Source organism: Cnephaeus nilssonii, assembly GCF_951640355.1.
Source record: "Cnephaeus nilssonii genome assembly, chromosome: 7".
NCBI lineage: Eukaryota > Metazoa > Chordata > Mammalia > Chiroptera > Vespertilionidae > Cnephaeus > Cnephaeus nilssonii.
This window is the reverse complement of record NC_137078.1, coordinates 91,992,284-92,019,490: the sequence shown is the minus strand read 5'-3', so window position 1 is coordinate 92,019,490 and position 27,207 is coordinate 91,992,284. Positions and strand designations below refer to the sequence as shown.

The 27,207-nt window shown below is 44.7% G+C and overlaps 1 protein-coding gene across 7 annotated transcripts; it reads left to right on the top strand.

Annotated features, from left to right (window-relative positions):
- Window positions 1-25,860, top strand: OTUD3 (OTU deubiquitinase 3). 7 transcript variants are annotated; one of them, XR_013813777.1, is made up of 9 exons: window positions 1-329; window positions 6,472-6,620; window positions 13,697-13,809; window positions 17,377-17,499; window positions 19,590-19,721; window positions 20,216-20,312; window positions 21,699-21,883; window positions 22,808-25,006; window positions 25,287-25,860. XR_013813777.1 is itself a non-coding variant. In XM_079776891.1 (8 exons), the coding sequence occupies exons 1-8, from the start codon at window positions 118-120 to the stop codon at window positions 22,979-22,981; spliced, it is 1,140 nt and encodes a 379-aa protein (XP_079633017.1). In that variant the 5' UTR covers window positions 1-117; the 3' UTR covers window positions 22,982-25,860. The 7 variants fall into 7 exon arrangements, 3 of the variants coding, with proteins under 3 accessions (XP_079633017.1, XP_079633016.1, XP_079633018.1); XR_013813778.1 differs by having other exon boundaries at window positions 22,808-25,008; window positions 25,278-25,860; XR_013813779.1 differs by having other exon boundaries at window positions 22,808-25,376; window positions 25,480-25,860.
- The last annotated feature ends 1,347 nt before the right edge of the window (window positions 25,861-27,207 follow it).

Sequence of the window (27,207 nt, the reverse complement as noted above, 5' to 3'; positions counted from 1 at the left end):
CCGGCGCAGTCGCCGTGGCCGCGTCGTCCGCTCCGCTCCCCTTTCCGTGCACCTGAGCTGCCGCCCCGCGGTCCTGCGGCTTTTCCTCCCGCCGCTGCGGGCCGCGGGGCCGAGGCCATGTCCCGAAAGCAGGCGGCCAAGAGCCGGCCGGGCAGCGGCGGCCGGAAAGCCGAGGCCGAGCGCAAGCGGGACGAGCGGGCGGCGCGCCGGGCCCTGGCCAAGGAGCGGCGGAACCGGCCGGAGCCCGGCGGCGGCGAGGAGGAGTTCGTGAGCTTCGCCAACCAGCTGCAGGCCCTGGGGCTGAAGCTGCGGGAGGTGCCGGGGGACGGGTGAGGCGGGCCCGGGAGCGCGGGAGGCCGCGCCGGGGGGACGCACCGGGCTTGGCGACCGTCGCCCGCTCTCGTCCACCCACTCATTCGGGCGGCCCGAGCGCCGGCCGCGAGCCAGCCGCTCCCCGGTGCAGGGGGTCCCGCGGCGGGCGAGGCGGCGAGGCCCCTTCCCGGAGACCTCGGGTAATCCCAACCCCCCTAATCGTGGCAGAGGCCGGGAGGAGGCTGTAAAGGGGTCCAGAGTCAGTAGAACACCGGAGCCGGTCTCCTTTGGGTCGGTGTCTGGGAAGCCTCTCTGAAAGGTGACATTTCAGCTGAGACCTGCAGGGATGAGAGGGAGCAGTCACCTGAAGAGCGGGGCAGCACGCAGAGCAGGCCTAACGACGGTCGGACAAGTGGAGGCGTGGTCACTTGGTGTAGCGCTTGGCCTCCTTGGAGTCCTTACCTGCCCCTTTGGGACTCAGTTCTGTGAGGGCCTGTTGTTGCTGAAGGCAACCTCTCTAACTCTCCCATGGGCTTCAGCTCGGACTGCAGTCTAGGTCCAGCCTTTTTAGGGGACACGGGGTAAATAAAGGGGTAGGAGGGAGAGAATGGGAGAAAGGAAGGAAAAAGGGCTTCAGGAAAGGGGATGTGGAAACTGGAGTGTGGATGGGAGAAGGAAAAGGGCAGGCAGGGGAGAGGGGAGGAGAACGGTTATGGTGGATACTGTTTATGAACTGGCTCAGATTTCCCTTTCCCATGTGTCCTACGTGTTCTCAGTGCTTTAGGCTAATTGGATTTAGTTTGATTACATTGTATTCACCACCACCTAGCACAGTGCCCAGTACATAGAGGCATTCAGCGCATTTTTGGTGAAGGAATGAATGAATAATAGCAGTAGAGAGGGAGACCAGACTAAATGTTACCGTGTAGTTGGAAGCTGTGAGGATTAGGCAATTGTGGCATATTGTGTGTGTGCAAAGAGGTAAAGGGTAGTATTAGACCCTCAGCAGGGCCTCTCAAAGGGGCATTTCCTTAGTGGAGTCACTACAGTGAAAGACTTGCTTTGCTGGGTCTTGCTTTTTACCTAGTACCTTGATTTTTGCCACATAAAGTTTTTAACAATTCAGGGCCTTACTTATTTTAATCAAACTCACAAGCAAAAGGCACTGCTATATACACCAAACTACCAGTGGAATGCTTTACAGTGGGATTGGGGTGGGGCTACTCCTTGCAAATGATTGGATTGCTTGTGTTTGCTATACTGGGCATGGTATTCTCAATGTTAGGGTGCCAAGGAAACTGAAATACTCAACAGAAGGTTGCTTAGAAATCACACCACAGGGAGTTGTAAAATCTTGAAGGAGTTTCCTAATGCTATGGGAAACTTTGGGGGTTCTATCTCCCCCTCGCCACCAACCATCAAAGAGAGCATACTTCAGTTAATTCAGCAAATATCGGTTAAGCAGGAGCTGGGAATACATTGATGACTAAGATACTTAAGGAGTTCATAGCCTAGTAAGAGAGAAACGTAATAGCAGGTCTCAAACATTTTGGCCTTAGGACCCCTTTACACTCTTAAAAATTACTGGGGACTCCAAAGAGCTTTTGTTTATGTGGGTTACAGCTAGCAACATGTACTATATTAGAAAGTAAAAGAAAATTTTAAACCAAGAAAATGCAAACATTCCATTAGCTGTCAGAGAGATAACCTCATTTCTCAGATAGCCTCTGGAAAACACTGTACACTTGTGAGAGATCGAGAGTGAAAAAGATAAATAATATCTTAGTTTTGAACTCATGGATACCCTGAAAGGGTCTCAGAGGTAATTTTCCCCCACACCCTTAAACTGGGCCACACTATGAGAATGGATTATGTAAATAATTAAGATTAAGTTTGATGTATTCTTAATAGTGATTGATTATCGTGGCACTATTGAGATGGAAGTGGCTGACACTCCCTGAAGTGGTCAGGAAGGCTTCTTTCATTCAGAAATTCTCATTGAAACCTGTACTCTGCTAGATGCCTCTCAGAGGAGGTCACATACAGACTGGTCAGGAAGGATCAATAGGAATATGCCAAGAGAACTTTCCAGGCTGAGGAGTAATACATGTAAAGGCACCAGGATGACAGGAGTGTGGGATACAAAGGGTAGAAGTCAGGGCCAATGAGGTGCAGAGGCTAGAGGTCAACTTGACTGGAATGCTTGTTTTCACTTCCAAGGTCTTTATTCTTTGGACAGTGTTAGGTAAAACGATGATTCCTCTTCTGTGGGCTTCACGAGGCTAACCAGTTCTTCCCATGGGCACATGAGGTGGTCTGGGTGTCACCCCTCCTTAGAATTGTGCTTAGGGTTGTGTGATGGGTTTTATCCCTGCAGTGGATGGTGTTTCCTCTGTATGTGACGGGCTGGCAGGTATCAGCATATTCTTTTACTAACATGTATTGAGTACTCTTTGGTGAACTATAATAAAGTTATGGTAACATAAGAAATGGTTGACAGTCTTCACTCTGGTCTGATTACAGCATTGAGCAGCCTGAGAGCATCTTGCTATGTAGGCGTGTTCGTTGTTGATGGTGTGGTACTGGTGGCACTCTGGAACCTCTGGGTCCTTGGGGATAAATTAGCTGGTATCCTCCGAGTCTAATGTTTCCGTTACTGTAGCCAGTTTAGCGTAGATTAATTAGGGAGCTATTTATGGGGTTTTGTAGTGCATCATGGGCCACCTTCAGATTTGTTATGTTGTTTGAAGGTGGACCCACATAAATTGGATTCAATTTCAAAACAAGAGAGACATTTTAACTTTGATGTTGTCCTGAAAAACATCATTGGCTATAGGGTGAAAAGGACCTCTAATTGGATTAGGCAGTACAAACAACATTAGCATCTCTCTGAGCTATATCCAGTTATATCTCACTAAATATAGTCTAAATTACATAACTAATTAGTAGTGTTCTAAAATTGAAACATTAAAGAATCACTAAGCCATTTATCTCTGTCCCAAAACAAGTTGTTTTATTTTTATTTTGTTCTTAGAACTGTAGGATCTTGGTGGAAGGGCGTTTACACGCGCGCCATCTCGCCTGTCTGTCAGTTACCTGCATCGCCTGTGCGGCAGCCTCAGCTTTTGTTTCGGGCACAGTGGTTGTCAGCCGGGTGGCACAATAGAATCACCTGGGGACTTTGTAAAGAATCCAGTGCCTGGGCTCTAACCCAGATCAGCAACACCACAATCTCAGGCAGTGCAGCCTGGTTACTGATGATTTTTGAAAAGGTCCACAGGTGATTCTTATGTGCAGTCATAATGAAAAACCACTTATTTATTAGAGTCTAGATTCTAGACGAGCCTTCTTTAGCCTAAACATTAGTAATTGTTTATGTTCTTCTTATTATGCATTTTAAAACCACATCACTTTATCTGAACATGTCTCTTAAAATGCAGTAACTAGAATGGCACCCAATCTTCTAGCTGATCTCAAAGAATAGAACCTGTCCCCCTCCTTTTTCTGCACATGGACTAGTATTACTGCAGCCTAGGAGCCCATTAATTTTTTTGATGTCTATGTTATAATAGTGGCCCATGCTAAATGATCAAGCCCTTAAAACCCTTAACTACTTTGTGTACTTGGTGGCTTTGTGAACTCAAATACAAGACCCTATAGCACAGTGGTCCTTAAGTGGGGATGATTTTGTTCCCCGGGCGAACGGTGACCTTTTGGCAATGTCTGGAGGCATTTTTGGTTGTCACAACTGGCCGGGAGGATGGTGATAATGGTGGTGGTTGGTAGAGGCCAAGGATACTCCTAATAAACGTTCTGCAGTTAACAGGACAGCCCCCACAACAAAGAATTATCCCCAAATGTCAGTAGTGTGGGGTTTGAGAAGCCCCGCTGTAGTGTGTGGGTGAGGGTGTGGACTCCGGAAACTGTGGGATCTCCCAGAGGTCCTTTGAGCAGTGACGCTTTGTTCTCAGAGTGCTCTCACTGCCGGGCTCCCCAAGGGAACTCAGGCTGCCTGTCGGATTGTTCACATTCCTGTGTCCTTACCTTGCAACTGTCAGAAAAGGAAGTGATTTGTCTATCTTGATTTTTCATTTTGACTATTTTGAGTGATTTCAGGAAAGTTTGGTAAATAGAGAGAAGTATATTAAAATAATATATAATTTAACATTTATTTCTAATTCTATTACCTCTGAGTAACTATGGCTGACGTTTCGGTGGATGGGTTTGAATTCTGATCCACTACATACCAGTTATATGACCTTGAGCGAATTACCCTAGGGCCATGGTCGGCAAACTGCAGCTCGCAAGCCACATGCGGCTCTTTGGCCCCTTGAGTGTGGTTCTTCCACAAAATACCATGGCCTGGGCGAGTCTATTTTGAAGAAGTGGCGTTAGAAGAAGTTTAAGTTTAAAAAATTTGGCTCTCAAAAGAAATTTCAGTCGTTGTACTGTTGATATTTGGCTCTGCTGACTAATGAGTTTGCCGACCACTGCCCTAGGGGGATAGTACCTAGCTCAGCGTTGTGAAGACTAAGCACTTGTAATACCTGTAAAGTATTTTCATCAGTGCCTGGCACATTGTAAAATATGTTTAATTTTCTTTGCATACATTTGTGTGTAGTGTGCAGATAAACACATATGAGCTCATGCAATGTAGTTTTATACCTACTTTTTTGGCTTATATGGAGAACATGTGCCCATGTTACTAAAAATACTTAGAAAGCATGTTACTTTCTGTATTTTGAATTTTGATATATTAAATATAAAAAAACTAAATACACAATTTTGGGCTAAGTGACACCTTTTAAGCTAGATTAAGGAATAGACCTAAGGGTTTAAGGAAAGTTTGAGAGAAAAGCTTAAAATTGAGAACGCTTTATTCATTAGCCTACTTCTCCCTCCCCCATGGTTGAACAAAGACTGCCATTGTTAGATTTCAGCAACAGACACCTCAGTCTAGTATACAACTGCTGTATTCCAGTCCCTTCTAGAATCTTGTCTCAGATTGATGCAAAGCTTCTTGGTTTCTAGTTTATAGAATCTGTCATCTTTAAATATTTCCTCCTCCCTTGCAAAAAAAAAAATAGTATGAATCCTTATACTTTTGAAGAGATGCCTGCCTCTGTATAACTTTCTATTGAAAATTTATTTTTCTGAATTGATAAACTTTTTTCTCGTATGCATTTGCGTCTGAAAGTTCTTCTGGAAGTGATAAGTTTATATTTTGGAATTAGAGTGTCATGGGTTTTCATTTAGAAAAGGAAAGAAACAGTTTGGTGTGAAACTGAGCAACTGTTTGGCTTCAGAATTTTTTATTTCCTTAGTTTTAAGGATACCAGATTGTGTTTGTCTCTGAGTATCTGGGCTCTGTGTTTGTGATATAGTTTGGAATTTTAGAAACCTTCGAGGGGTTTGAAAGTAATGATAAGTCTTAAAGTTTATTGCCAGCATTTTAATTTTAGAGACAAAACAAAGTAAAAACTGTGTTTAAAGTTTTCATTTAGCGGGAATAACAAGAGCATTGCGGCTCCCTGGGGGAGAAGTGAGCCAAGGAGGAGGGAGAGTGTCGTTGTGTAGTTACGCCTATGCCCTGGCCACGTACCTTTCATGGCTTTCTCCACTGTGTTCTTAAGACTTAGGATGCCCGGTTCAGTTGTTGGTATTGGGAGGTGGACAAATTACTCTCTTTTGGGTACTCTCTGTTAGGTGAGTGACTAGTCAGCTGGGCAGCTGTAGTGGAACTTGTTTCAGGAAATCGGCAGTGGATACGCTTTATCATTTTGGAAGAGCATGTGGGAATCAGAGCCCTTGAGAAATGGCCGGTAGTGTCTGGACCCTGTCTTCAGGGGGTGAGTGTGTCACCAGCCTCACTTGTTGAAGCAGCTGAGGCCCAGGGATGTTGAATGACTTTGCTGAGTCGGCCAGCTGGTAAGTGGGGAATAGAGTTCTTGTTTGTGCCTCTTCTGAAGGTAATGTAGTTGGACATGTGCCCTAGTGCCTTCCCTCAGTATCGGGGAAGAATCATGGAGGGTCAGAGTTGAGGCTTTCTCTTGTCTCTGTGTGGAGGACGTCCATGGATGGCCTGGTATGAAGCATTGCTGTTGTCGATGAACTAAATTAATTTTTAAAAGGTTGTGACCAACATTTTTGTTTTGATAGTAATTGCCTGTTCAGAGCTCTTGGTGATCAGTTGGAGGGACACTCACGAAATCATCTCCAGCACCGACAAGAGACCGTAGACTACATGATCAAGCAGCGGGAAGATTTTGAACCCTTTGTAGAAGATGACATTCCCTTTGAGAAACATGGTAGGTTCCTGTGGGACATTGGATCCTCCAGGAGTAATACATTGGGTAACTAAATCCATCAGCATTCCCCACCCTCCAGCCAGGGATTTGGTTACATAAGCTATGGCATGTATTCAACAAATATTATTCATCTGCTCTGTAATAGGCGACATGCTAGGCAGTTGGGTTTCAGTAGGTTTAGATGAGTATGCCCTTAATAACAATGATGATTGATGTTCATTGACCTGAAAAGCTGTTCATGACTTCTTATTCAACTAGAGGCCCGGTGCATGAAAATTCATGCACTGGAGGGGGGGGGTCCCTCAGCCCAGCCTGCCCCCTTTCACAGTCCAGGAGCCCTCAGGGATGGGAGGTGACCCAGCAGTCAGGGGAAGGCGACACCCCATCACACCTTTGCTGCTGCCACTGCCGGCAGCGCAAGCCTAGGCCGGCCCTGGTTACCTGAGCCTCAGGCCGGTCCTGGGCGGCTGGGCAGCCGCCATCCGAGGCTTGCCTGCGCCTCGGGCCAGCCCTGGGTGGCGGGGGGCTGAGGGGACTGGACGCTGCCTTCTTGTGGCTGTGGGTGTCCCATCTTTGAGGGCGGGGCAGTCAATTAGCATATTCCCTCCTTATTGGCTGTGGGCACTTCCATCTTTGAGGGCAGGGCAGTCAATTAGCATATTCCCTCCTTATTGGCTGTGGGTGCCGCCATATTTGTGACGGTGTGAGGGTCAATTAGCATATTCCCTCTTTATTAGATAGGATGGGGTGGCGGGGGAAGCAGGCCCTGAAATAGTGTGTATAGATTGGTCCTATTTTTAAAAGGTATACACACAGAGAAGCATACTAGAAAAATTCTAGAAAGATACTAACATTTTATGATTGTTTATTCTTGGCTCCACTTATTTTTTACTCCCTTTACACATCTATAGAGGGGAGATAATAATAGCACCTATTATAGGCTTTTTTGATGAAGATTGAATGATGTAATTAAAATAAGTTCTTAACTGTTTGTCATCTAGGGATGATGGGTCTATTCATATTTTAAAGTATCTTCTATAGATATTTCTGATTTTAAATGATCATGTATTACTTTTTAACCAAAAAAATCAATAAAGTCATTTTAAATTCTCACCCAAACCCCAGACACAATCTGTTTTCTTTGAGGCAAATTATTTAGTGATTTTAATTAGTTCCTTATAGGCACAAATCTAGTAAGAAAGTACATATAAACTTTTAAACTTTAATTTGACAATTATTTACTGAGGACGTTCTGTGCTAGGTGCTGATATATTTATGTTTTACAATAACATTTTTATCACAGAGTTCAGTCTTTTCTGCTCTTATCAGGAAAGAGAGAGAATATTTCCTGTGTTTTAGAGTGCTAATTCTGGGAACCATGTCAAGAAAGAGTGGGGAGATAGACTGAGAAGGGAGATGAGTTAGGAGCTCTCCACATTGGCCGGATGAAAGAGTAAGAGGGTCTCCACCAAGACAGCTGCTGGGGATGATGAGCGGGTTCCAGACCAAGATACAACTGGTAGTATAATTGACAGGACTCATTGGAGCTGGAGAGGGGAGAGGCAAAAGTGATTCTGAAGATTCTGTCTGGGGAATGGCTAGGTAGAGGGCCATAGGAGGAAGTCTTGGGGGGAGGGGAGCTATCAGTGATTCATAACTCAAAAGGGAACAACTCATTCACTAGGCACAGCAATAAAACTCCCACTGAGTAGTTGATAGTATTCACTGAGTTAATGGTCCCTCTCTCTGATCACTTTTTGTCTAGCACATAGGCACAGTTTACCAGATGGTCAGCAGTTTACAAATTAAATGTGGGTATACGGGGCATGTTTTATAGTTTAGCTAAATAAAATGAATTGTGTCATTGGTCCAATTAAAATATTTTTGATGAAGTGAGTTTTTAGTTTGTGACTTGAAATTCCACTTTGAACATCTTGAATGAAGTGGTTGATTTGGAGGTATGACAGGGTAAGGGACTTGTATCCAGTGTGATAGTCACTTTAGATGTACAATTGAAGCATCCATCTTATATAAAAACTGCTGTTTGAAATTTTAACCCTGCCATTTGGCTTCTGTAAATGCTTGCTTGCTTAAATAATAAGGAAAATAAGACTACTCCCACTTCAGAGAGGCCACTAAAACTTCCCCGGACAAAATTATCAGTGCTGGCACCAGGCCAGGCCTTTGGTTGAGGTCTCAAGGTCCCAGCACATAGGGGCTCTTTAAGAACTTGCAAAAGGGTCTGGAAACACCCCATATTTGGGAGACAAAGAAGGTAAAAACATATAAATAGGGAAAATTCCTCCATGTTGGGGCCCAGAATTTGAGAGACATTTTCCTCTGGACCCGCGCATAATAAATGTAACTCCATCTCTCTAAGTATTGCTTGGTTCTTCTCTGGTTTTCTGTAACACAATGGGAGATTGTTGTCTTGAAATGTCACTGTGTGTTCCTGATCGCTGGTTGGTGCTTCACAAAGAATTTGAGCTTCAAAGCGAGGAGTGGCTCTGACTGCCATAGCAGAAGTGGAAAGAAACCTAGATGTCTGCACATTGTTTGTGTGCCAGTTGAAGACTAGACTTATTACATTTTCCCTCATATCATAGTTACACGTTTTTAACATCTACCGTTTTACACTGAGATTCTTGAGGGCAGGGACTGTGTCTCTTCCCCAACCTGGTAATGGTAGGCACTCCTAAGATGTTTGTTGAATGAATAAATGAATGGCTCACTTAACTTTTCAGGACCTGGTTACCCTGCATCTGGCTGTACTAGTATCTTTTAGGATTTTTTTTTTAAATAAATCTTTATTTTTCAGATTATTACAATTGTTTCTCCTTTTTTCCCCTATATCTCCCCATCACCCGGTTCCCTCCCTCCCCCCCCCGTTGTCCTTATCCATAGGTGTATGATTTTTGTCCAGTCTCTTCCCATACCCCCCACACAGACACCCCTTTCCCCCTGAGAATTATTAATCCACTCCCATTCTATGCCTCTGATTCTATTATGTTCACCAGTTTATTCTGTTCCTCAGATTTTTAATTCACTTGATTTTTAGAATCACTTGTTGATAGATATGTATTTGTTGTTCATAATTTTTATCTTTACTTTTTTCTTCTTTTTAAAGAATACCTTTCAGCATTTCATATAATACTGGTTTGGTGGTGATGAACTCCTTTAGCTTTTTCTTATCTGTGAAGCTCTTTATCTGCCCTTCAATTCTGAATGATAGCTTTGCTGGGTAGAGTAGTCTTGGTTGTAGGTTCTTGCTATTCATCACTTTGAATATTTCTTGCCATTCCCGTCTGGCCTGCATAGTTTCTGTTGAAAAATCCGCTGACAGTCGTATGGGTGCTCCCTTGTAGGTAACTAACTGTTTTTCTTTTGCTGCTTGTAAGATTCTCTCTTTGTCTTTTGCCCTTGGCATTTTAATTATGATGTGTCTTGGTGTGGTCCTCTTTGGATTCCTCTTGTTTGGGGTTCTGTGCGCTTCCTGAACCTGTAAGTCTATTTCTTTCACCAGGTGGGGGAAGTTTTCTGTCATTATTTCTTCAAATAGGTTTTCAGTATCTTGCTCTCTCTCTTCTGGCACCCCAAAAATTCGGATATTGGTACGCTTAAAGCCATCCCGGAGGCTCCTTATGCTATCTTCACACTTTTGGATTCTTCTTTCCTTCTGCCTCTCTGGTTGGGTGTTTTTTTCTTCCTCATATTCCAGATCTTTGGTTTGACTCTTCGGGTGCGGTGGTCTACTCTGTATATTCTTTATTTCAGACAGTGTATGCATAATTTTCTGACTGGTCCTTTTCCATTTTTTTGGTATTCTCATTTAGGTCCTTGAAGGTCTCTTCAAGTTTTTCAGCGGTTTTTAGAAGACTCTTGAGTAACCTTATAAATATGGTTCTGAACACTGTGTTGTCCATTAGTTTGCTTTCATCTATCTCTCCTACTTGTGACATACTTCAATGTCTCTCCCTGTGTTGATGGAGTGGCTTTGTGTGGTCGGTGACCTATAGGTAGCTCAGTTTCCCCAATCACCCTAGGTGGTCGCTCTTGGTACTCCCCTTTGTGGGCTGAGTGGAAAGTCTTGGTGTAGTTAAAAGCCCTGATTGCTGTTGGTACACTGGGAGGAATTGACCTCCGGTCCAATTGGTTGTGAGGGCCTGCTGTGTCTATAACGGAATAATTGCTGTGCTGGAGACACAGTAGGGCTTTGGTGCTCACTGAGTCTGCCTCTTGAATGTGTCCCTTATGAGAGTGGTTGAAATCTGGTGTCGTCCACACCGACAGAAAAGTCACTCTCACTCTCCGACCGATGGCCGATAGTCCCGTAGGCGTCTGGGTCCCCCGCGTGTCCCCAGAAACGAGTTCAGAGTGGTTGGGATTGTTGGTATCACTGGCGGGAGTTGATCTCCAAGCCAGTTGGCTGTGAGGCTCAGCAGTGTCTCCGCTGGGAGAGCTTCTGTGCTCAGCTTGGATGGGGCGGAGTCTCAGGGTGGCGCAGACAAGCTTTGGTTTCCTGTCTGCTCCGCCCTAAGAGGGGCGGGTTCTCCGTGCCCGAATTAATGGCTGCGCGCCTCTGAGAGAAGGCAGCTTTCGAGCTTCTCCCACTGCCTAACAGACCAGTTTCTCCCCAGCTGGGGATGGATTTCAGTGCAGACTGGTTTTGTTTTTCTCCCGAACAAGAAATCCAGTCACTGGGAGAGCTGTGCTCAGCTTGGATGGGGCGGAGTCTCAGAATGGCGCAGACAAACTTGGTTTCCGTCAGCGCCGCCCTAAGAGGGCTGGTTTCTCCGTGCCCTAATCAATGGCTGCGTGCCTCTGAGAGAAGGCAGCTTTCGAGCCTCGACCGCTGCCAAACAGACCAGTTTCTCCCCGACCGCCGCTGGATTTCAGTGCAGTTGGGAGGTTTTGTTTTTCTCCCAAACGAGAAAGCTAGCCACGCAGCGTCTGCTGGCCTCCCTCTCCACGCGCTGCGAGCGTGTATTCAGCCGCCCGCCCTTTCCGTGCTCATGGATCTCCGCACCTCCACAGCTCCTGAGGCTCAGCGTCCCCCTCTCTGTTTTTCTCTAGTTGTAGGTTTTCCACTCTGCCAGCTTTCCGGTGGTCCTGGCTGGTGTGCGCTCTGTTTTCCAGTTGTAGTTTCAAAATTGTTGTGGTAGGCAACAGTTAGGTGTTTACCTTATGCCGCCATCTTGGTTTTATCTTTTAGGATTATTCTTTTCCTTTAGACTGGCTTTGGAGAATCAGCAACATGTTTTTTCTAATTGTACAAATAATCCAGATCACAGTCGTCAATGTTCTTAATGCTGCTCTCCCTCCCTCCTTGTACCCAGTCATTCATTAAGTTTTGTCACGTCTACCTTGATATTTTTTTTCTCACTGCTGCCATCTTGTAAAATCAGGCCTCTGTGGTCATTAGCCTAGATTTCTTCAATACTTTTTTGACTGGTCTCATTGCCACTTGACACATTCAGTTTTTTTGTGTGTTTTTTTTTTTTTTTGCAGCTGGAGTAGTGACCTAAAAATAAATCTTTCCCCTATCTACAACCCATTGGCTGCTCCCCATTGACCTCAGTCAGGATAAAGGCCAAACTCTTGAGCCCTTTACTCTCTGTGATTTTCTTATTTATCTATTCTCACCTCCCACCCTGCTGTCTTAGCATTCTAAATTCCTGCAAAACTGTATAGCCCACAGACTCATCTGTCTACTCCACTCATCTCTCCTCTCTCCCTCTCTCTTCTCTGCCTGGAACATCATTTCTCTTTTATCTCCTGTCATTTGGGAATTAGCTTAGATGTCTAAGTCAAGAAGCTTATATGATACACCTTACCTCCCCCTCCCTACTACCAAACTGACTTATGCTCCCAACCTGGAGTTAGCCAAGCTGCAAGGTTTTAGGGCACAGTCTTCCCCAAGACTTCCCTCACTTCTGACACCAATTACAAGTTTGGGGTTTCCTGAACCGCTCTCAGACTCAATGATTTGCTACAAGGACTCACAGAACTCACTGAAGGCCCTTATACTCACAGGTATAGTTTATTACATGGCAGGGTTAAAGGTCAAAATTAGCCAAAGGGCAGAGTGGGAAGGTTCCAAACACAAAGCTTTTCTTGTCCTCAGGATGCATCCTCCTCCTGGCATCTGTGTGTGATAGAGTATTGTCAGCCGCGAAGCTCACCTGAACTTTGGTGTCCAGAGTTTTTATTGGCGTTTCATTGTGTGGGTTTGATTGATTGCCTAGCTCCCCAGTTTCCAGATCTGGCTGACCTTGCATGGTCAGAGAGTCCCCTCATTAACTTAAACTGTCAGGTGTGGCTGAGGAGCCCACGGTGAATAACAAAGACATTCCTATCACTTGGGAAATTTGAAGGGTTTAGAAGTTATCTCTCAGGAGTCAGGGATAAAGATAAGACCTTTATTTGGGCAAGGCCAGATTCTTTACCATACATCCTTTCCTATAGCACTTATATGCTTCAATGACGTGTTTTCTTGTTTGCCCCCATTGGTTATAAACTTCTCAAGGGCAAACTGACAGGCTGTGTAATGGAGTCGCCAAAAGCCAGGATCTTGGAGTCAGGATGCCTGGGATGTGATCTCAGCTCTGTTTTGTCCTGGTATTGTGACCTTACTCTGTGCCTCATCTCTAAGGTGGTGTGCATGATGATGCCTGTCAGAGGATTGTTTTGACGATTAAAAGTGAAAATCCTTGAGGAGTAGCGCAATGCTTGACACATAATATGCATTTATTAATGCAAACTGTTATAATCACTGCTTATTGTTACATTTCCTGGGTCTTTTATAGAGTTAGGCTTATAGGAAACATTCAGCAAATGTTTGTTGAAAGAATAAGTAAACGAATCCTTTCTTTAGAATGGTTGGTGCCCTTGTGAGTATAGCAGTGTGCATACTGTTCAAGCATCTGAGTTCCTAGACTCTGACAATGCTAATGGACTTTTTAGATGTCTACCCTTGTTTCTCATTATTTAGAACTAAATAAGTACGAAAGCATGTTTGCATTTGGATTTTTCCATTATAAAGACTTCATTTTTCTCTCTCTCCTATTTCCATGCAGTGGCCAGTTTGGCAAAGCCTGGTACATTTGCTGGCAATGATGCAATTGTAGCCTTTGCAAGAAATCATCAATTGAATGTGGTGATTCATCAACTTAATGCCCCTTTGTGGCAGGTAGGTCACCTATTCAAGAGTTTATCTGGCACTGGCCAGTTTTGCTAAGTGGTTAGTGCGTCAGCCTACACACTAAAAGGTCGTGGGTTCAATTCCCAGTCAAGGGCATGTACCTGGGTTGCAGGTTCAATCCCTGGCCCAGGTTGAGGCACATGTGGGAGGCAACCAATCGATGTGTCTCTCTCACATCAATGTGGTTTTTTTTTCCCCCCCCCTCTCTCTTTCTCTTCCTCTTCCTCATCCTCCCTCCCTCTCTTCCTCTCTCTCTAAAACTCAATGGAAAAAATATCCTTGGGTGAGGATTAAGAAAAACAAAAAAAAAGAGTTTATCTGAAGCTCTTCATTATAACTTAGCTTTTGGGATGTCCTAAGACGATGAGGCATGACCTGTGCTATTGAACTGTATAGGGTAACTTGGATTGTGAGCCTAACCAAAGATTAGAAGCGTTTAGTGGATTGGGATTACCCTGTGCCAAGTTCACATGGAGTCTCGAGTATAATTCAGAAACCTTTAAATGCCAGAAACATTATTCAACAGTCAGTTAATTGGGTAGTTTGGGGCAGAGAGCCTGATGTGGAAATACTGTCTATAATTCTGTAAAATATCTAAGCAAGGTTTTAAAAGATCAGTGCATACAAATTTAGTTTTGAAGTATGCGTAGTCCCACAGGTATGTTTGTGTTTTTTAGGTGGAGGGACCCAGAGACCAAATTTACTATACTAACCATTGCTACAAAGGATGTTCTGAACAACAAAATGTATTTCATGGCCTAGGATGTCAGGCTCCATTGCTCTGGTCTGCTCAGCTGTATCTGTGGTCCCAGTGGTTTTCTACAGCAGATGAGATCGTACAGTAAATGTTCAGTTTGTGCTGTAGGATGGCACAGCACATTGTGGAGCCACTGAGTGAAGTAGCTGTCCATTCAACTTTCTTTACCTTTGGTATCCTAAATTAGCCTGGTCTCCCAATCCATCAAACCAAACATTTTGTTTGGAAGGTCAGAGGTTGAGGAGAAAGTATATACAGGCCACCCCCTTGCTCTTCCTCCTTTTATTCAGAGTGCTTTCTGTACTTTGTAGCTCTCCTCCTGCAGCTTGGGTGTGTGGTTTCTATCAATCCTCCCCCTCCATTGCTCCTCTGGGTCTAACTTTTTTTTTTTTAATTAGGTAAAACATACTAAATGTAGAAAAATTTGAAAATCCAGAAAAACTAACAGGCAAATAAAAACCTGAGTCACATTCCCTAGAGTTTATTACTGTTAAAATTTTAGTGTGTATGCCTGTCATTCACACATACTCTTAGCTATACAAATATTCATATGGAAAGATATGTATCATAGTGCTTTATATACCCTTTAAACAGATCTACACAAATACAGACATGTCTATATGTACACACACACTTATGTATCTCTATGTATTATTATTATTATAAAGGCTACTGTGGCCTTTTTCTCACTTTTTCATAGACCACAAACATATATTTTCCTTAGTAAGTTGTTTATTCATAGTCTTTGATCATTAAAAATAAAGTGGAGTTTTTAGAGATATAATTTGCATATAGCAAAATTAACCCTTCTTAGGCATACTTTTTTTTTTTTACAAAATAGTCATGTAACCACCACCACGGACAACACATAGAATATTTCCATTACCTCCAAAAGTTTCCTCATGCCCCTTTGAGTCACTAGTTCCCTCCCCATGTCCCCAATCCCAGTAACCACTAATCTGATTGGTTTCTTACAGTTTTGCTTTTCTAGAATGTATCTAAATGGCTTTATATAGCCTTTGTTCTGGCATAATGTCCTTTTAATAAAATTAAAGCAAAATAAATTAGATATTCCATAGGTTGGTGAGGGATTTTACTGGGAGGGAAATGATGTGTGTGTGTCCTTTGGGGCAGTGTTATTGGATGTACCGACACCAGGGAGAGCTATATGTCTTTAGTGAGGTATTTTCTGAAGATGGGCTGTGAGCCAAGAGTTACCTTCTTCATTGTCCCAATGTTTTGTCATTAAAATAAATGTATTTGTTGAATAATGGAACTATCCACTGGCTCTCTCCTCCGCCCCCCATATCTCTTCACCCCAATGAAGCATCTTATGAAATTTAAGAATTGAAATTGTTTTGATTGTTACTGTCATGGGTAAGAACTCTTGCATTGAAATGGGTAGGCTCATACAATAATGGGGATATGAAATCTACATTCTTCCCTGGTTACAAATGGAATCTATGCTTCTGTGAACAGAATAGATAGGTGTGATGTAGAAAGTGAAAGTCCTCTGTAATCTCCCTACTCATGAAAATTGCAGTCAACTATTTGGTGACCATTCTTCCTATTTTTTTCCTATTCATAATGTGTATGTAGTATTATTACTTAAATATGTAAGTACTTTAGGGATTATGTCATTCAGATATTCTAATAAGGAGTTTCCTTTCCCAGTACTTCCCCTGGGAGATAAATGATGCTGTCTCTATTTGTACATGTGAAAAGCAGACCATCTGTACTTTGAGACCTAAATGGTTTACCTGGAGAAAACTTCATGGTTGCAGCTTCTGGTCCCTTGTGGTTCCTGTTTGTTCCATGGTTTTTGCTGTACTTTTAGACCACAGATAGTGTTAAAATGAACAGTAGTGCCTGACTTTCAGTCAAAACAAGAAGGAAGTGCTAACATTTTAGAGTTTTAACAAAGATGGTTACTGGGCTTTCTAAACAGCAGATTCAGAATCACTTTAGAGTTTCTGTCACGGGGAGTGTTTAGTGGTTACACCTGGGCTGAACCTTATGCCATGACTCTGGGGAGTGTTGTTCTTGCTGGGGAGTGGCCCAGGGGTACTGTTCACATAGAATATCTTGTGAGTAGTGCCTCCAGGGCTGTACAAGGAAGTAGTACCACTTGACTTTAAATAATACTGTTTTGAACTTGATGTAAGTGGGAGATTTGAGTTTGTGTTTCTCAGTATGTGGTTAATGGAAAACGCTATTTTTGTTGTAACGACAGGGGCACGCTCATTGTGAAGTATTGAAGCATAAGTGGAAGGCCCCTCATTTTTATGGCCCTCTTTCTAGGTCCTGGGAAGGGCTGTGGCATTTCTATATTTGTAATCTTGTCTTTTTCTTTTTCTCAAAGAGCACCTCCAAATTGTTTGCACTTTAAGCCCAGCAAATTTGCTGTGCCCATAGGCCTTCCCTCTTGCAAGGGGCCTGTGCATCTGGAGAGGTACTGATGCCTGAAACTTTCGCCAGTTTAACTTCACTGTGGATCTTCCCTGGTTGTTAAATGTGTGTTTTCATATGGATTTATTTCCATATAGTTCCATACTAAGCACATTGAAGCATACAGTTCCATACTAAGCACATTGAAGCATACAGTTCCATATTAAGCACAGTGAAGCATACATGCATGGACGGGAGGAAGATAAGTCAGAAGTTGCTCTGGACATACCCAGTCTTATTCCCAATTCATTTCACATCGAGCCTGTAGACTGGGCTTCCTGGGTAGCATTTCTCTCCATGAGTTGACACCGACCAAATCCTCACTGGCATCTCCTTTCTTTTGCTTCCAGATTCGAGGTACAGATAAAAGCAGCGTGCGGGAGTTACACATCGCATATCGATACGGTGAGCACTATGACAGCGTTAGGAGGATCAATGACAACTCGGAAGCTCCTGCTCATCTCCAGACTGATGTGAGTGAGGCCTCCGTGTTCTGTATTCTCAGCTCAGAAGGAGCCAGGTCGAGGGCTGGGTGCCTGGAGCTAAAAACCAGTGATGTTTTTATGGAACATTGCCTTTAAGAATCTGTGTGGGTTTGAGTCGTTTTTACTTTTTTAGCTCAGGTGAGAGTGACAGATAAAATTAATTGCTTGCCATTCTTTTGCTTTCCCTAATAGCTGATAGTTCTGATTCCATGGATAGAATTTATATAGAAATTTTAAATTACTTTTAGTTTTAAAATTAATCCATGCTTCTGGACCTGGAGATGATTATGCTAAGCGAAATAAGCCAGTTGGAGAAAAACAAGTATCATATGATCTCACTTATATGTGGAATCTAATGAACAAAATAAACTGACGAACAAAGTAGGTCCACAGACATGTATACATGGAACAGAACGACAGGGGCGGGGAGGGCGGGCGGGGGGAACCAGAAGAGATTAACAGTACTCTGCTATGAATATCTATGTATAAAGTTGTTTGAGTGCCTGTTTTTAATCTTCTGGGTTTATACTAGGAGTGGACTTGCTGGTCATAAGATAGATAATTCTGTGGTTAACTCTGTGAGGAACTGCCACACCGTTTTCCACAGTGGCTGCACTAGTTCACATTCCCACTAGCACTGTTCTGAGGATTCCACTTTCTCCACATCTCCACCAATACTTACCTTTTCTTTCTTTTTAAAATTACGGCCATCCTGCAGGTGTGAAGTGGTACCTTGTGGTTGGATTTGCATTTCCTTAATGGCTAATGATGTTGAGCATCTTTCCATGTGCTTCTTGACCATTTGTATCTCTGAAGAAATGCCTAGTCAAGTCCTTTGCCCATATTCTAATTGGGTTATTTGCACTTTCGTTGTTGTTGAGTTGTAAGAGTTCTTTATATATTCTGGATATTAGATTCTTATAAAATATATGATTTGTCAGAATTCTTTTTTGTTTGTAGTAGTTTTTTTTTTAGATATAGAATTATCATCTGACAATAATGATAACTTTTATTTCTTTTTAATTTGATACTTCTAAATTTTTTTTATTTTTTTTTAGCTAATTGCATTGACTAATGCCTCCTGTACATTGTTAAACAATAATGGTAGTGGTGTGTTCCTTACTTTAGTGGGCATGAGGCATCATTCTGTGGATTTACCGTGGTTATTTAGCCACACCCACACCATGAAACCGTTAGCTTGTTGTCAGTTATTCACCACTGTTTGGCAATTTGATGAGCACTTTTATGTAAGTCCTTTCTGTACTTGACATTAATTCTTTGGATAAATTTCAAAGACTCCTGATACACATTGCCAAATTGTTAGAATATACTTTTATAATGGGTTGCTTTTTATTAACACTCTATCCGGCACTTACACTTTCACATGCAGAAAATAGAAAGGTCCTTGCCCATTTCCCGTCTCCCTGCATTAATAGCAAGCAGAAGGAGCAGGGACTGAGCAGCTGCAGAGGGATGCCTTTGGCTCTTCTGGTTTAGGCATAGGCTGCAAAGGCTGCATGGATCCTAGGGGACTGCTCTTTGTGGTGTTAAGAGTTTGGATTGACAGGTTCCCTTGAGTGTGGAGGTTAGATGAACCATGCCACTGTGACTATCCAGCTGGGACAGGAATTCAGAGCTTGCTGATGCTTACAAAGGGCCTAGGGAGCCAGCTGAGAGGCGTATGCCTGTTTCTGCGAGACGCGCTGTCCTGCTGCAGGTGCTAGGGCAGAGGATCACTTGCTAGGCTCACGCCTCTGGAAATCAGCTGAGGAAATGTGTGCCATTTGAGTCAGCAGCCATGGCCAAAACGTAGGCATCTGGAAACCAAAGGAGCGCTAATGCCATTCTTACTGAACACTTCCTACCGCATCATGGGCCGTTCTCTCTAATACTTATATTGTGGACTGGATGAACTATCTGGGTGAAATTGAGCCTAATCATAGCTCTTAAGGTTGTTTGTGGAATTTCCCCCCTATATATGTGAATGTTTTTGAGATTAGAGTGTCTTCCTGTGTAGAAGATTCTGAACATAGTTTGCAAGAGTTCCATGGTGATGACTCTGAATATTCCTTTTATAGTTTCAGATACTTCATCAAGATGAATCAAATAAAAGAGAAAAGGTCAAGACAAAGGGAGTCGACTTTGAAGATGACCTGCGAGATGAGGTGGAAGATGCAGTTCAGAAAGTTTGCAATGCGACTGGCTGTTCAGTTAGTATTTCTGTCACGCAGTAGCCCTGGTTTATAAGCAAGCGTTGCTGTGCCTAGTTCCCCTGCTAGTTTTGTAGCACCATTAGCATGCCAACACCTGATGGGCCAAAACAGGTCCATGTGCTATTTGTAGTTTGATGAGGTGGTGTGATATGACTTAATGAGAGTTGTTTATTCATTTCTCTCCTGTTTGCTAGACTTTACCCAATACTGCTCAAAATCCTAAGGAAGTATGTGGAATTATTTTATTCTGATTCATGTTTTTGCAAGTAAAAGCATTTAAAAAGGGAATTCATTTATATTAACTGGTTTTTCACGTGACCAACCTTATTGAAAATTGACATTTTTTAAATGGAAAAGATCTTGAAACCTTGTCTTAATCCTCATTATTACATTATTTTGTTTACCAAGTTATTGAAGTAGAGCGAAGAGAGAGAGAGAGAGAGAGGAAAGTATTCATAGAGTCTTGAAGTGTTTCTTTGTTTCTTGGATAGGATTTTAATTTGATAGTCCAGAACCTGGAAGCTGAAAATTATAATATTGAATCTGCAATAATTGCCATGCTTCAGATGAACCAGGGGAAAAGAAATAGTAAGTCCATGGTTGATATTTATAAGCTTTCAAAATGATTGTATTGGTGATTTCTCAAATATTGTTGTTTAATCAAGTCACAGGTAGTAATTATACTGTCCTTTCCCTCACTCATCCAGCACGTGTTTATTGAGCACTTCTATGCAAGCTGGTTTTCTAGGTTCTTGTCCTGCATCTGGGAGAGTGTAGTCGGTGGGGATGGGGATGAGGGTGGTGGAGACAGATAAGTAAACGGGCACAGTGATACATAATGGAGTTGAAGTTTCAAGGTGCCAGGGGAATGCGTGGAAAGGCCACCTGACCCAGTTTTGGAGGGATGGAGAGTGTCAGGGAAGACTTTATCCTTTTAGAAATAAGTTTTCTTCATAAAATCAAAATGATAATTAAAATTGAACGGAGAGAAAAATACCTTATTTTTCTAATGGAAATATTTAGATTGCTAGCATCTGTCAACTGGTGCTAATTCAGAATTATTTTTACTTGAACTGAGTTTAATTTTGTGACACAGAGGAAAGCAAAAAGATAAGATGTCTTAACTGTTTTCTCAAGTAATTTATTTAAAATGATTTCCAGCCCGGCTGGCGTGGCTCAGTGGTTTAGTGTTGACCTATGAACAGGAGCTCAGGGTTCGATTCCCAGTCAGGGCACATGCCCGGGTTGTGGGCTCGATCCCAGTGTGGGTGTGCAGGAGGCAGCCGATCAATGATTCTCTCTCATCATTGATGTTTCTATCTCTCTCTCCCTCTCCCTTCCTCTCTGAAATAAATAAAAACATATTTAAAAAAAAAATAAAATGATTTCAAAACTTACTATGAGCCACATACTGTTCCTGGCATAGTTTTCTATGTGATGGGGCATTTTATTATTCACTTTATATATATGCTGTGCCTTTTAGAAAGCAATAGATAACTCAGTCTTTGTGATTTTAAAACAGCACTGTTTGGTGTCTGTGCTGTCTAGTATGTTGTGTATTTGACATGTGGCTGAGACTGAAGAATTACTTTTAAATTTAATTTAAATAGTCACATGTAGCTAGTGGCTCCTCTACTGTATGGCACATCTTTAGAGCCTGTTTTCTTTTTGGATGCAAATGAAAGATTTCCCCCTAAATACTTATATTAGGAAGTGGTTTGTCTAATGAAACAAAACAGTCTGCTGGTGGGAAGCCGATGGCAAGGTTGGCCGGCAGGTTACTGTTAAACTTACCTTCCACATTTTACCAATATTTTCCCGTGTTTTCCTTGCTGTACTGACTTGATATTAGGATACTTGCTCTCCAAATGACAGTGAACAAGAGACCCAGGTACTTTTGACGTCATTTAACAAGCATCGAGTTGTGTAACTCTCTTAGGTTCTCAGTTTTAATAAAATGTCTTTCTTTGGAAGATGCAGAGGAGAACCTCGAGTCCAGTGGCCGAGTGCTGAAGCAGAGTGGTCCTTTATGGGAGGAGGGTGGCAGTGGCTCCAGAATCTTTGGAAATCAGGGCTTAAATGAAGGCAGGACTGAAAATACTAAGGCGCAGGCCAGCCCTAGTGAAGAAAACAAAGCAAATAAAAACAACCTCCCAAAGGTATGGAAGAGGGGTTGCAAGGGCAAGGGTGGGCTGCTGTAATTCGGTGGCAGTGGTGGGAACTTGGAGCTCATTTTAATGTGTAATTTTCTTTCAATTTATAAAGCAGTAATTGTAGATAATATGGGGAGTGCATAAAGGTGTAGCAGGAAACTGAATGAAGATCTCGCTTGTCCTGTTTGGCATACGCAGTGATGACTGGAAGGAAGTGCACGCTGGAATTGTACTCTGTAGACACATCCAGACCTTCCCACCTACCATCACTGTGTGGATGCCTGCCTTCCACTGAATTCACACTATAGCATCCCATTTTTATAAATACCGTCATCTGCAGTGAACACTTGCATAGTTTTTTTGTATGAATCTGTGTATTTTGCATTGCTTTCTTGGCTAGAGTCCCAGAAGAGGACTTGACAGGTTAGAGGGCATGGATATTTGAAAATTTTAAAGGCTTCTTGGTAAATTGTCAAGAAGTTGTATATCTCCCTCCCCCCCATGCCCACAGGTAATATATGACACCATTTTAAAGACTTTCACAAGAAGTTCTGAGCTCAGAATGCAGCATGAAGTAAAAAGCCACAGGCAGAGGCAAAAATGCGGAGTTAGTTAGGATCACCTGAGCATTAAGCTGCAGGGGAAGGTGTCCTGTGTCCTGTTTGAGGGTTGTCTCTTGTTGGACCAGGGCTAATGTTTTTTAGGTCATTTTGAATCAGTTTATGAGGAGAATGGGATTGGTTTTGTTTGCTAGCTCAGCAAGGGGATATACATTTAAATGGAAATTTGAGCAGTAATGGAAACCACATCATGTTTGGTCTGGTAGGTGGGTTTTCTCTGTTCTGTCTTGTTGAAGGCAGCTGTGCTCTTTGCCTCTGTCAGCCCCACACCTCCTTCCGCAGACGGCTCACCCAGCGTCTTCTCTTTCAGGTCACAAACAAGCAGCGCCGAGAGCAGCAGCGCTTAGAGAAGAAGAAGCGGCAGGAGGAGCGGCACCGTCTCAAAGCCCTAGAGAGCAGGAGCAGCCACAGGGACAACAGGAGCGAGGCGGAGGCCAGCGAGCAGGTCACCTTGGTGAAGACCTTCGCTGCTCTCAACATCTGACGCCACCGCCTGCCGGGAGTCGTAAGAAGCGAGTGGAAGTGGGGTGCTGTGCCCCGGCTTCCCGGGAGGCAGGCCTTAGGACCGCCCACAGAACCCACCCAGGAGCACAACCTCGGAGTTAGTGTCCTCAGGCCGCCTCTTCCTGTCAGCCTTTTGTTAGTGATGTGTTTCATTTTATGAAAGTTCAGTGAAGCCACTCATGTTCTGTGATAAAAAGGTTGAGTTTTAGGGTGGAGAGTAGATCAGGGAAAACCTTTTAGGTATGGTTTGATTTGTTCTGAAATCAAGAGTTCTGTGACCCTGGGATCTTCCCTTAACCTTTGGGGTGAGTTTTACTGAAATTGTTCATGAAGTGGTTTAGATTAATTGTTAAAAACGCAGAATGACAAGTTTCCTTTGATTCTCTTTCATTTTCAAACAGATATGTTAATATACAGGATAGTTTGTAAATGATCTGCAACTCAGGAACATGTTTAGGTTTATTTTTCTTTTAATCCAAGTTAATCAGAAAATACTTCAGGAAGTGTTCTCCCAAAGTAACATGAGGGAGTGTGTGGCCTGCAGTCAGGGGGGAGTAAACTGCATCTCTCCTTCCCGATCTGATGTCATTTCAGACGGGATGCAGGTGCTGCTAGTTCGTTTACACTCAAGCCATATGATACATGCGCCTGACTGTTAATTAAGCCTGGGCTTTGCTTAATTAAATTGATAGTGTTGTTGAGTTTTTGGTACTTGTTTTTGGAGGATGGGAAGATAATACAGTTCTGGATTCTGACAGTATGGAGAGTTGTAAAGGCAGAAATCGAGGAGTCCTTGAGTGTTTGCCTGGGAAGAGTCTAAATAGTTATTTGACTTTGTAGGAGAGAATGTCTGGAAGAATTAAGGTTTTTCGCCTTCACATTGTAAATAACTGTTTCCTTCCTCACTTTTCTAGACTTAGCTGCCTTCAGAAAAATAAAAGGTAACTTGGCCTGTTGCTAAGTTTTTTAGTATTGTGAAAATGAAATCCCATAAAATGCTGCATTTATTTCTCTTTATATAAAACCCTTTGGGATTCTGACGTTGGCAGAACTCTCCAGCGCCCATCCCAGACTGTCAGGGAGTTGGGTGGGACCAGCAGGGCAGAGGGTGTGCTTTGGCTGAGGACTCCGGGTGACTCCATGGTTCTGAGTGAGACAGATCTGAGCAGTGGAGAGCTGCTATTCCTAAAACTGACTTAGGTGGATGTGAGCTTTAAAACTGACGTTGGAAGTGGCCAGTTTTGGACAGTCTTTGTCTTTGGGGGACCTAATATTTCAACAAATAAGGTATGCTGAATCAAAAGGTGAATTGTTACCTCCCCCATCTCAGACCTCAAAGGCCCGAGGCGAGGAAACTATTTGAAAGTACTGACCTGTGTAGGCATATTGCCTGGACTGGCCCTGGATTCATCCAATTGTCTGTCAGGGTGGTTTGCTTTCTTCAGATTAATGATGTTTTAAATTTTTGCTCTTTTTGCTTTGTGGTTGGAGCATCAGTTGTCTCTAGGAATTGCTCCCAGGACATTATGGTTTGGGCATCTTCCTGGTATAATACATCGTAGTACTTAGCAGGCTGAGAAGCTGCACAGCCTTTTCCCTTGCACCTTGTGGAGTCCTGAGTGTGAGCGCTAGAGCCAGGTCCCTGCGGCCTCACTATCCCCATGGGTGAGGTCAGGGCTTTCACCTCTGGGTGGAGTTCTAACTCTAGCTGACCTGCTCTGAATGAACATTCCTTCTCGATTTTGTACTACAAGAGTGGGGGAGACCACATTTTCTCAGAACAGGCAAGATTGTATGCCAGAAATTCAGCAGAATAGGAGTCAGAAATAGCGTAAGGGAGACCCATTGTCCGAAGTGGTGGAATTGCTTTATTTACTTGGTTAATGAAGGTGGCCTTGGGCACTACTGGACTTTAGAAGTTTTAGAAGCTGCTAAATCATTATCTATACTAATAAAAGCATTATATGCTAATTGACTGTCACTCCGTGACAAAATGGCGCCCAGAGTGTGCGGGGTGCTGGGCTTGCTTCGGTCGCCAGGGCGCTCCCCATCTGCTGCCACAGAGGGCACCTCTCTCTGTGGTCGCCCCGGCAGGGAGGGGTGGACTTCCTCCTCCCTGCTGTCAGTCTCCACAGAGGCGATGAGGAAGCAAGCTCTCTCACAGGCGCCCTCAGCAGCAGAGGGGGAGCGCGCGGGGCTCTTGGATCTCCGTGGCTGCCGCTGCTGAGAAAGGCTTCCTCCACGGTGGCAGAGGGGGAGCGCCTTGGTGACCGAAGCAAGCCCAGCACCCCACACACTCCGGGTGCCTCCGGGCGTCTCTAGGCCTCTGAAAACTGCCCTCAGCCCCTTACCCAGGTTCGCCACACCCCCATGGGGTGAGGGTCTCCACTGGGGGGTGTGGCCAGCCTGAAAACAGCCCTCAGCCCCTCACCCAGGCTGGCCACGCCCCCCCCCAGTGGGGACCCTCACCCCATGGAGGCGTGGCTGACCTGCAAACTGCCCCAGCCCCTTGCCCAGGCTGGCACAGTCCCTAGTGGGGACCTCCACCCCAATGGGGGTGTGACCGGCCTGCAAACCACCACAGGCCCCTCGCCCAGGCCACCCCAACCCCCAAAGGAACCCCCACCCTGATCCAGGACACCCTTCAGGGCAAACCAGCCGGCCCCCACCTGTGCACCAGGCCTCTATCTATACTAATAAAAGGGTAATATGCTAATTAGACTGCGAGACCTTTCAGGAGACCTTCCAGATGTTCTTCTGGACAAAGCCATGGTGGCAGGGCCGTGGTAGAGGTAGTTAGGGGCCAAGAGGGGAGGGCAGTTGTGGGTGATCAGGCCAGGATGGGATGGCAGTTGTGGGTGATCAGGCTGGTGGGGGGGGCCATTGGGGGTGATCAGGCCAGCAGGGGGGCAGTTGGGGGCAAGCAGGCCATCAGTGGGGGTCAGTTGGGGGCAATCAGGCTGGCAGGGGGACAGTTGGGAGTGAGCAGGCTGGCAGGGTTGCATTTGTGGGCGAGCAAGCCAGCGGGGGGGCAGTTGGGGGCGATCAGGCCGGCAAGAGGGCAGTTGGGGGTGAGCAGGCCGGCAGGGGGGCAGTTGGGGGCGAGCAGGCCAGCGGGGTGGGGGGGGGCAGTTGGGGACGAGCAGGCCGGCAGGAAGAGTGGTTAGGGGCAATCAGGCAGGCAGGCAGGTGAGCGGTTAGGAGCCAGCAGTCCTGGATTGCAAGAGGGATGTCCGACTGCCAGTTTAGGCCCGATCCCAGCTAAACTGGCAGTCGGACATCCGCCAAGGGGTCCCAGATTGGAGAGGGTGCAGGCCGGGCTGACAGACACACACCCCCCCCGCACGAATTTTGTGCACCGGGCCACTAGTCCTATTAATAAAAGCCTATGTGGTTGTCACGCCCTCACGCTATGACGCCCTCACGTTGCAATGAGTGATCACCAGGAGGCTGTGTGTGCAGTGGGCACTTGCGGGCGGGGGCTTGACACTGCATGTGCAGTGCAGAGGTGGGTCCCATGGCGAGGCCTGGGAGCCCGCTCAGCATGGTGCGGAGGCGGGACCCCCAACTCCGGCCTACCTCTTTGGGGCAATCCATCGAGGAGGCCCAGATGGGTGGGCAGGGCCTACCTCTTTGGGGCGATTGATCGCGGGGCTCCTGCACTGTGAGAGGGCACAGGCCAGGCTGGGGGACCCCCACTCCCCCGTGCACGAATTTTATGCACTGGGCCTCTAGTCCTATATAATGAAACCCTAATATGCAAATGGATCAAATGGCAGAATGGCCGGTCGCTATGACACACACTGACCACCAGGGGGCAGATGACCAGCGGTGGTGGCGATCAGGGTGGCAGGGCCTGTGGCCTCCGCAGAGGGAGGCAACCAGCTGCTGTGATGGCGGGGGTGGAGGGCGGTGCTGCCCGATCTGATGTTAGGATGGGGGAATATCCATGGGCGGGTATACCCTTGAATTAGCAGGACCATAAAATTTAACCCTGATACTACAATTAGCTGGAGAGATGAGAATACTGAAGCTACAAATCAGTTTATTCAGCTTGGTGGCACTGGCCTTCCTACTTTTATATTCTGGTTCAACCACAGCATTTGTAAGATCAGGGGTGTGGGGAGCAAGTGCCTTTCCCGCTGGATACAGGGACTTGAGTGCTGGCCTCATGTGTGTCCCCAGGTCACCAGCAGATGCTGCTGT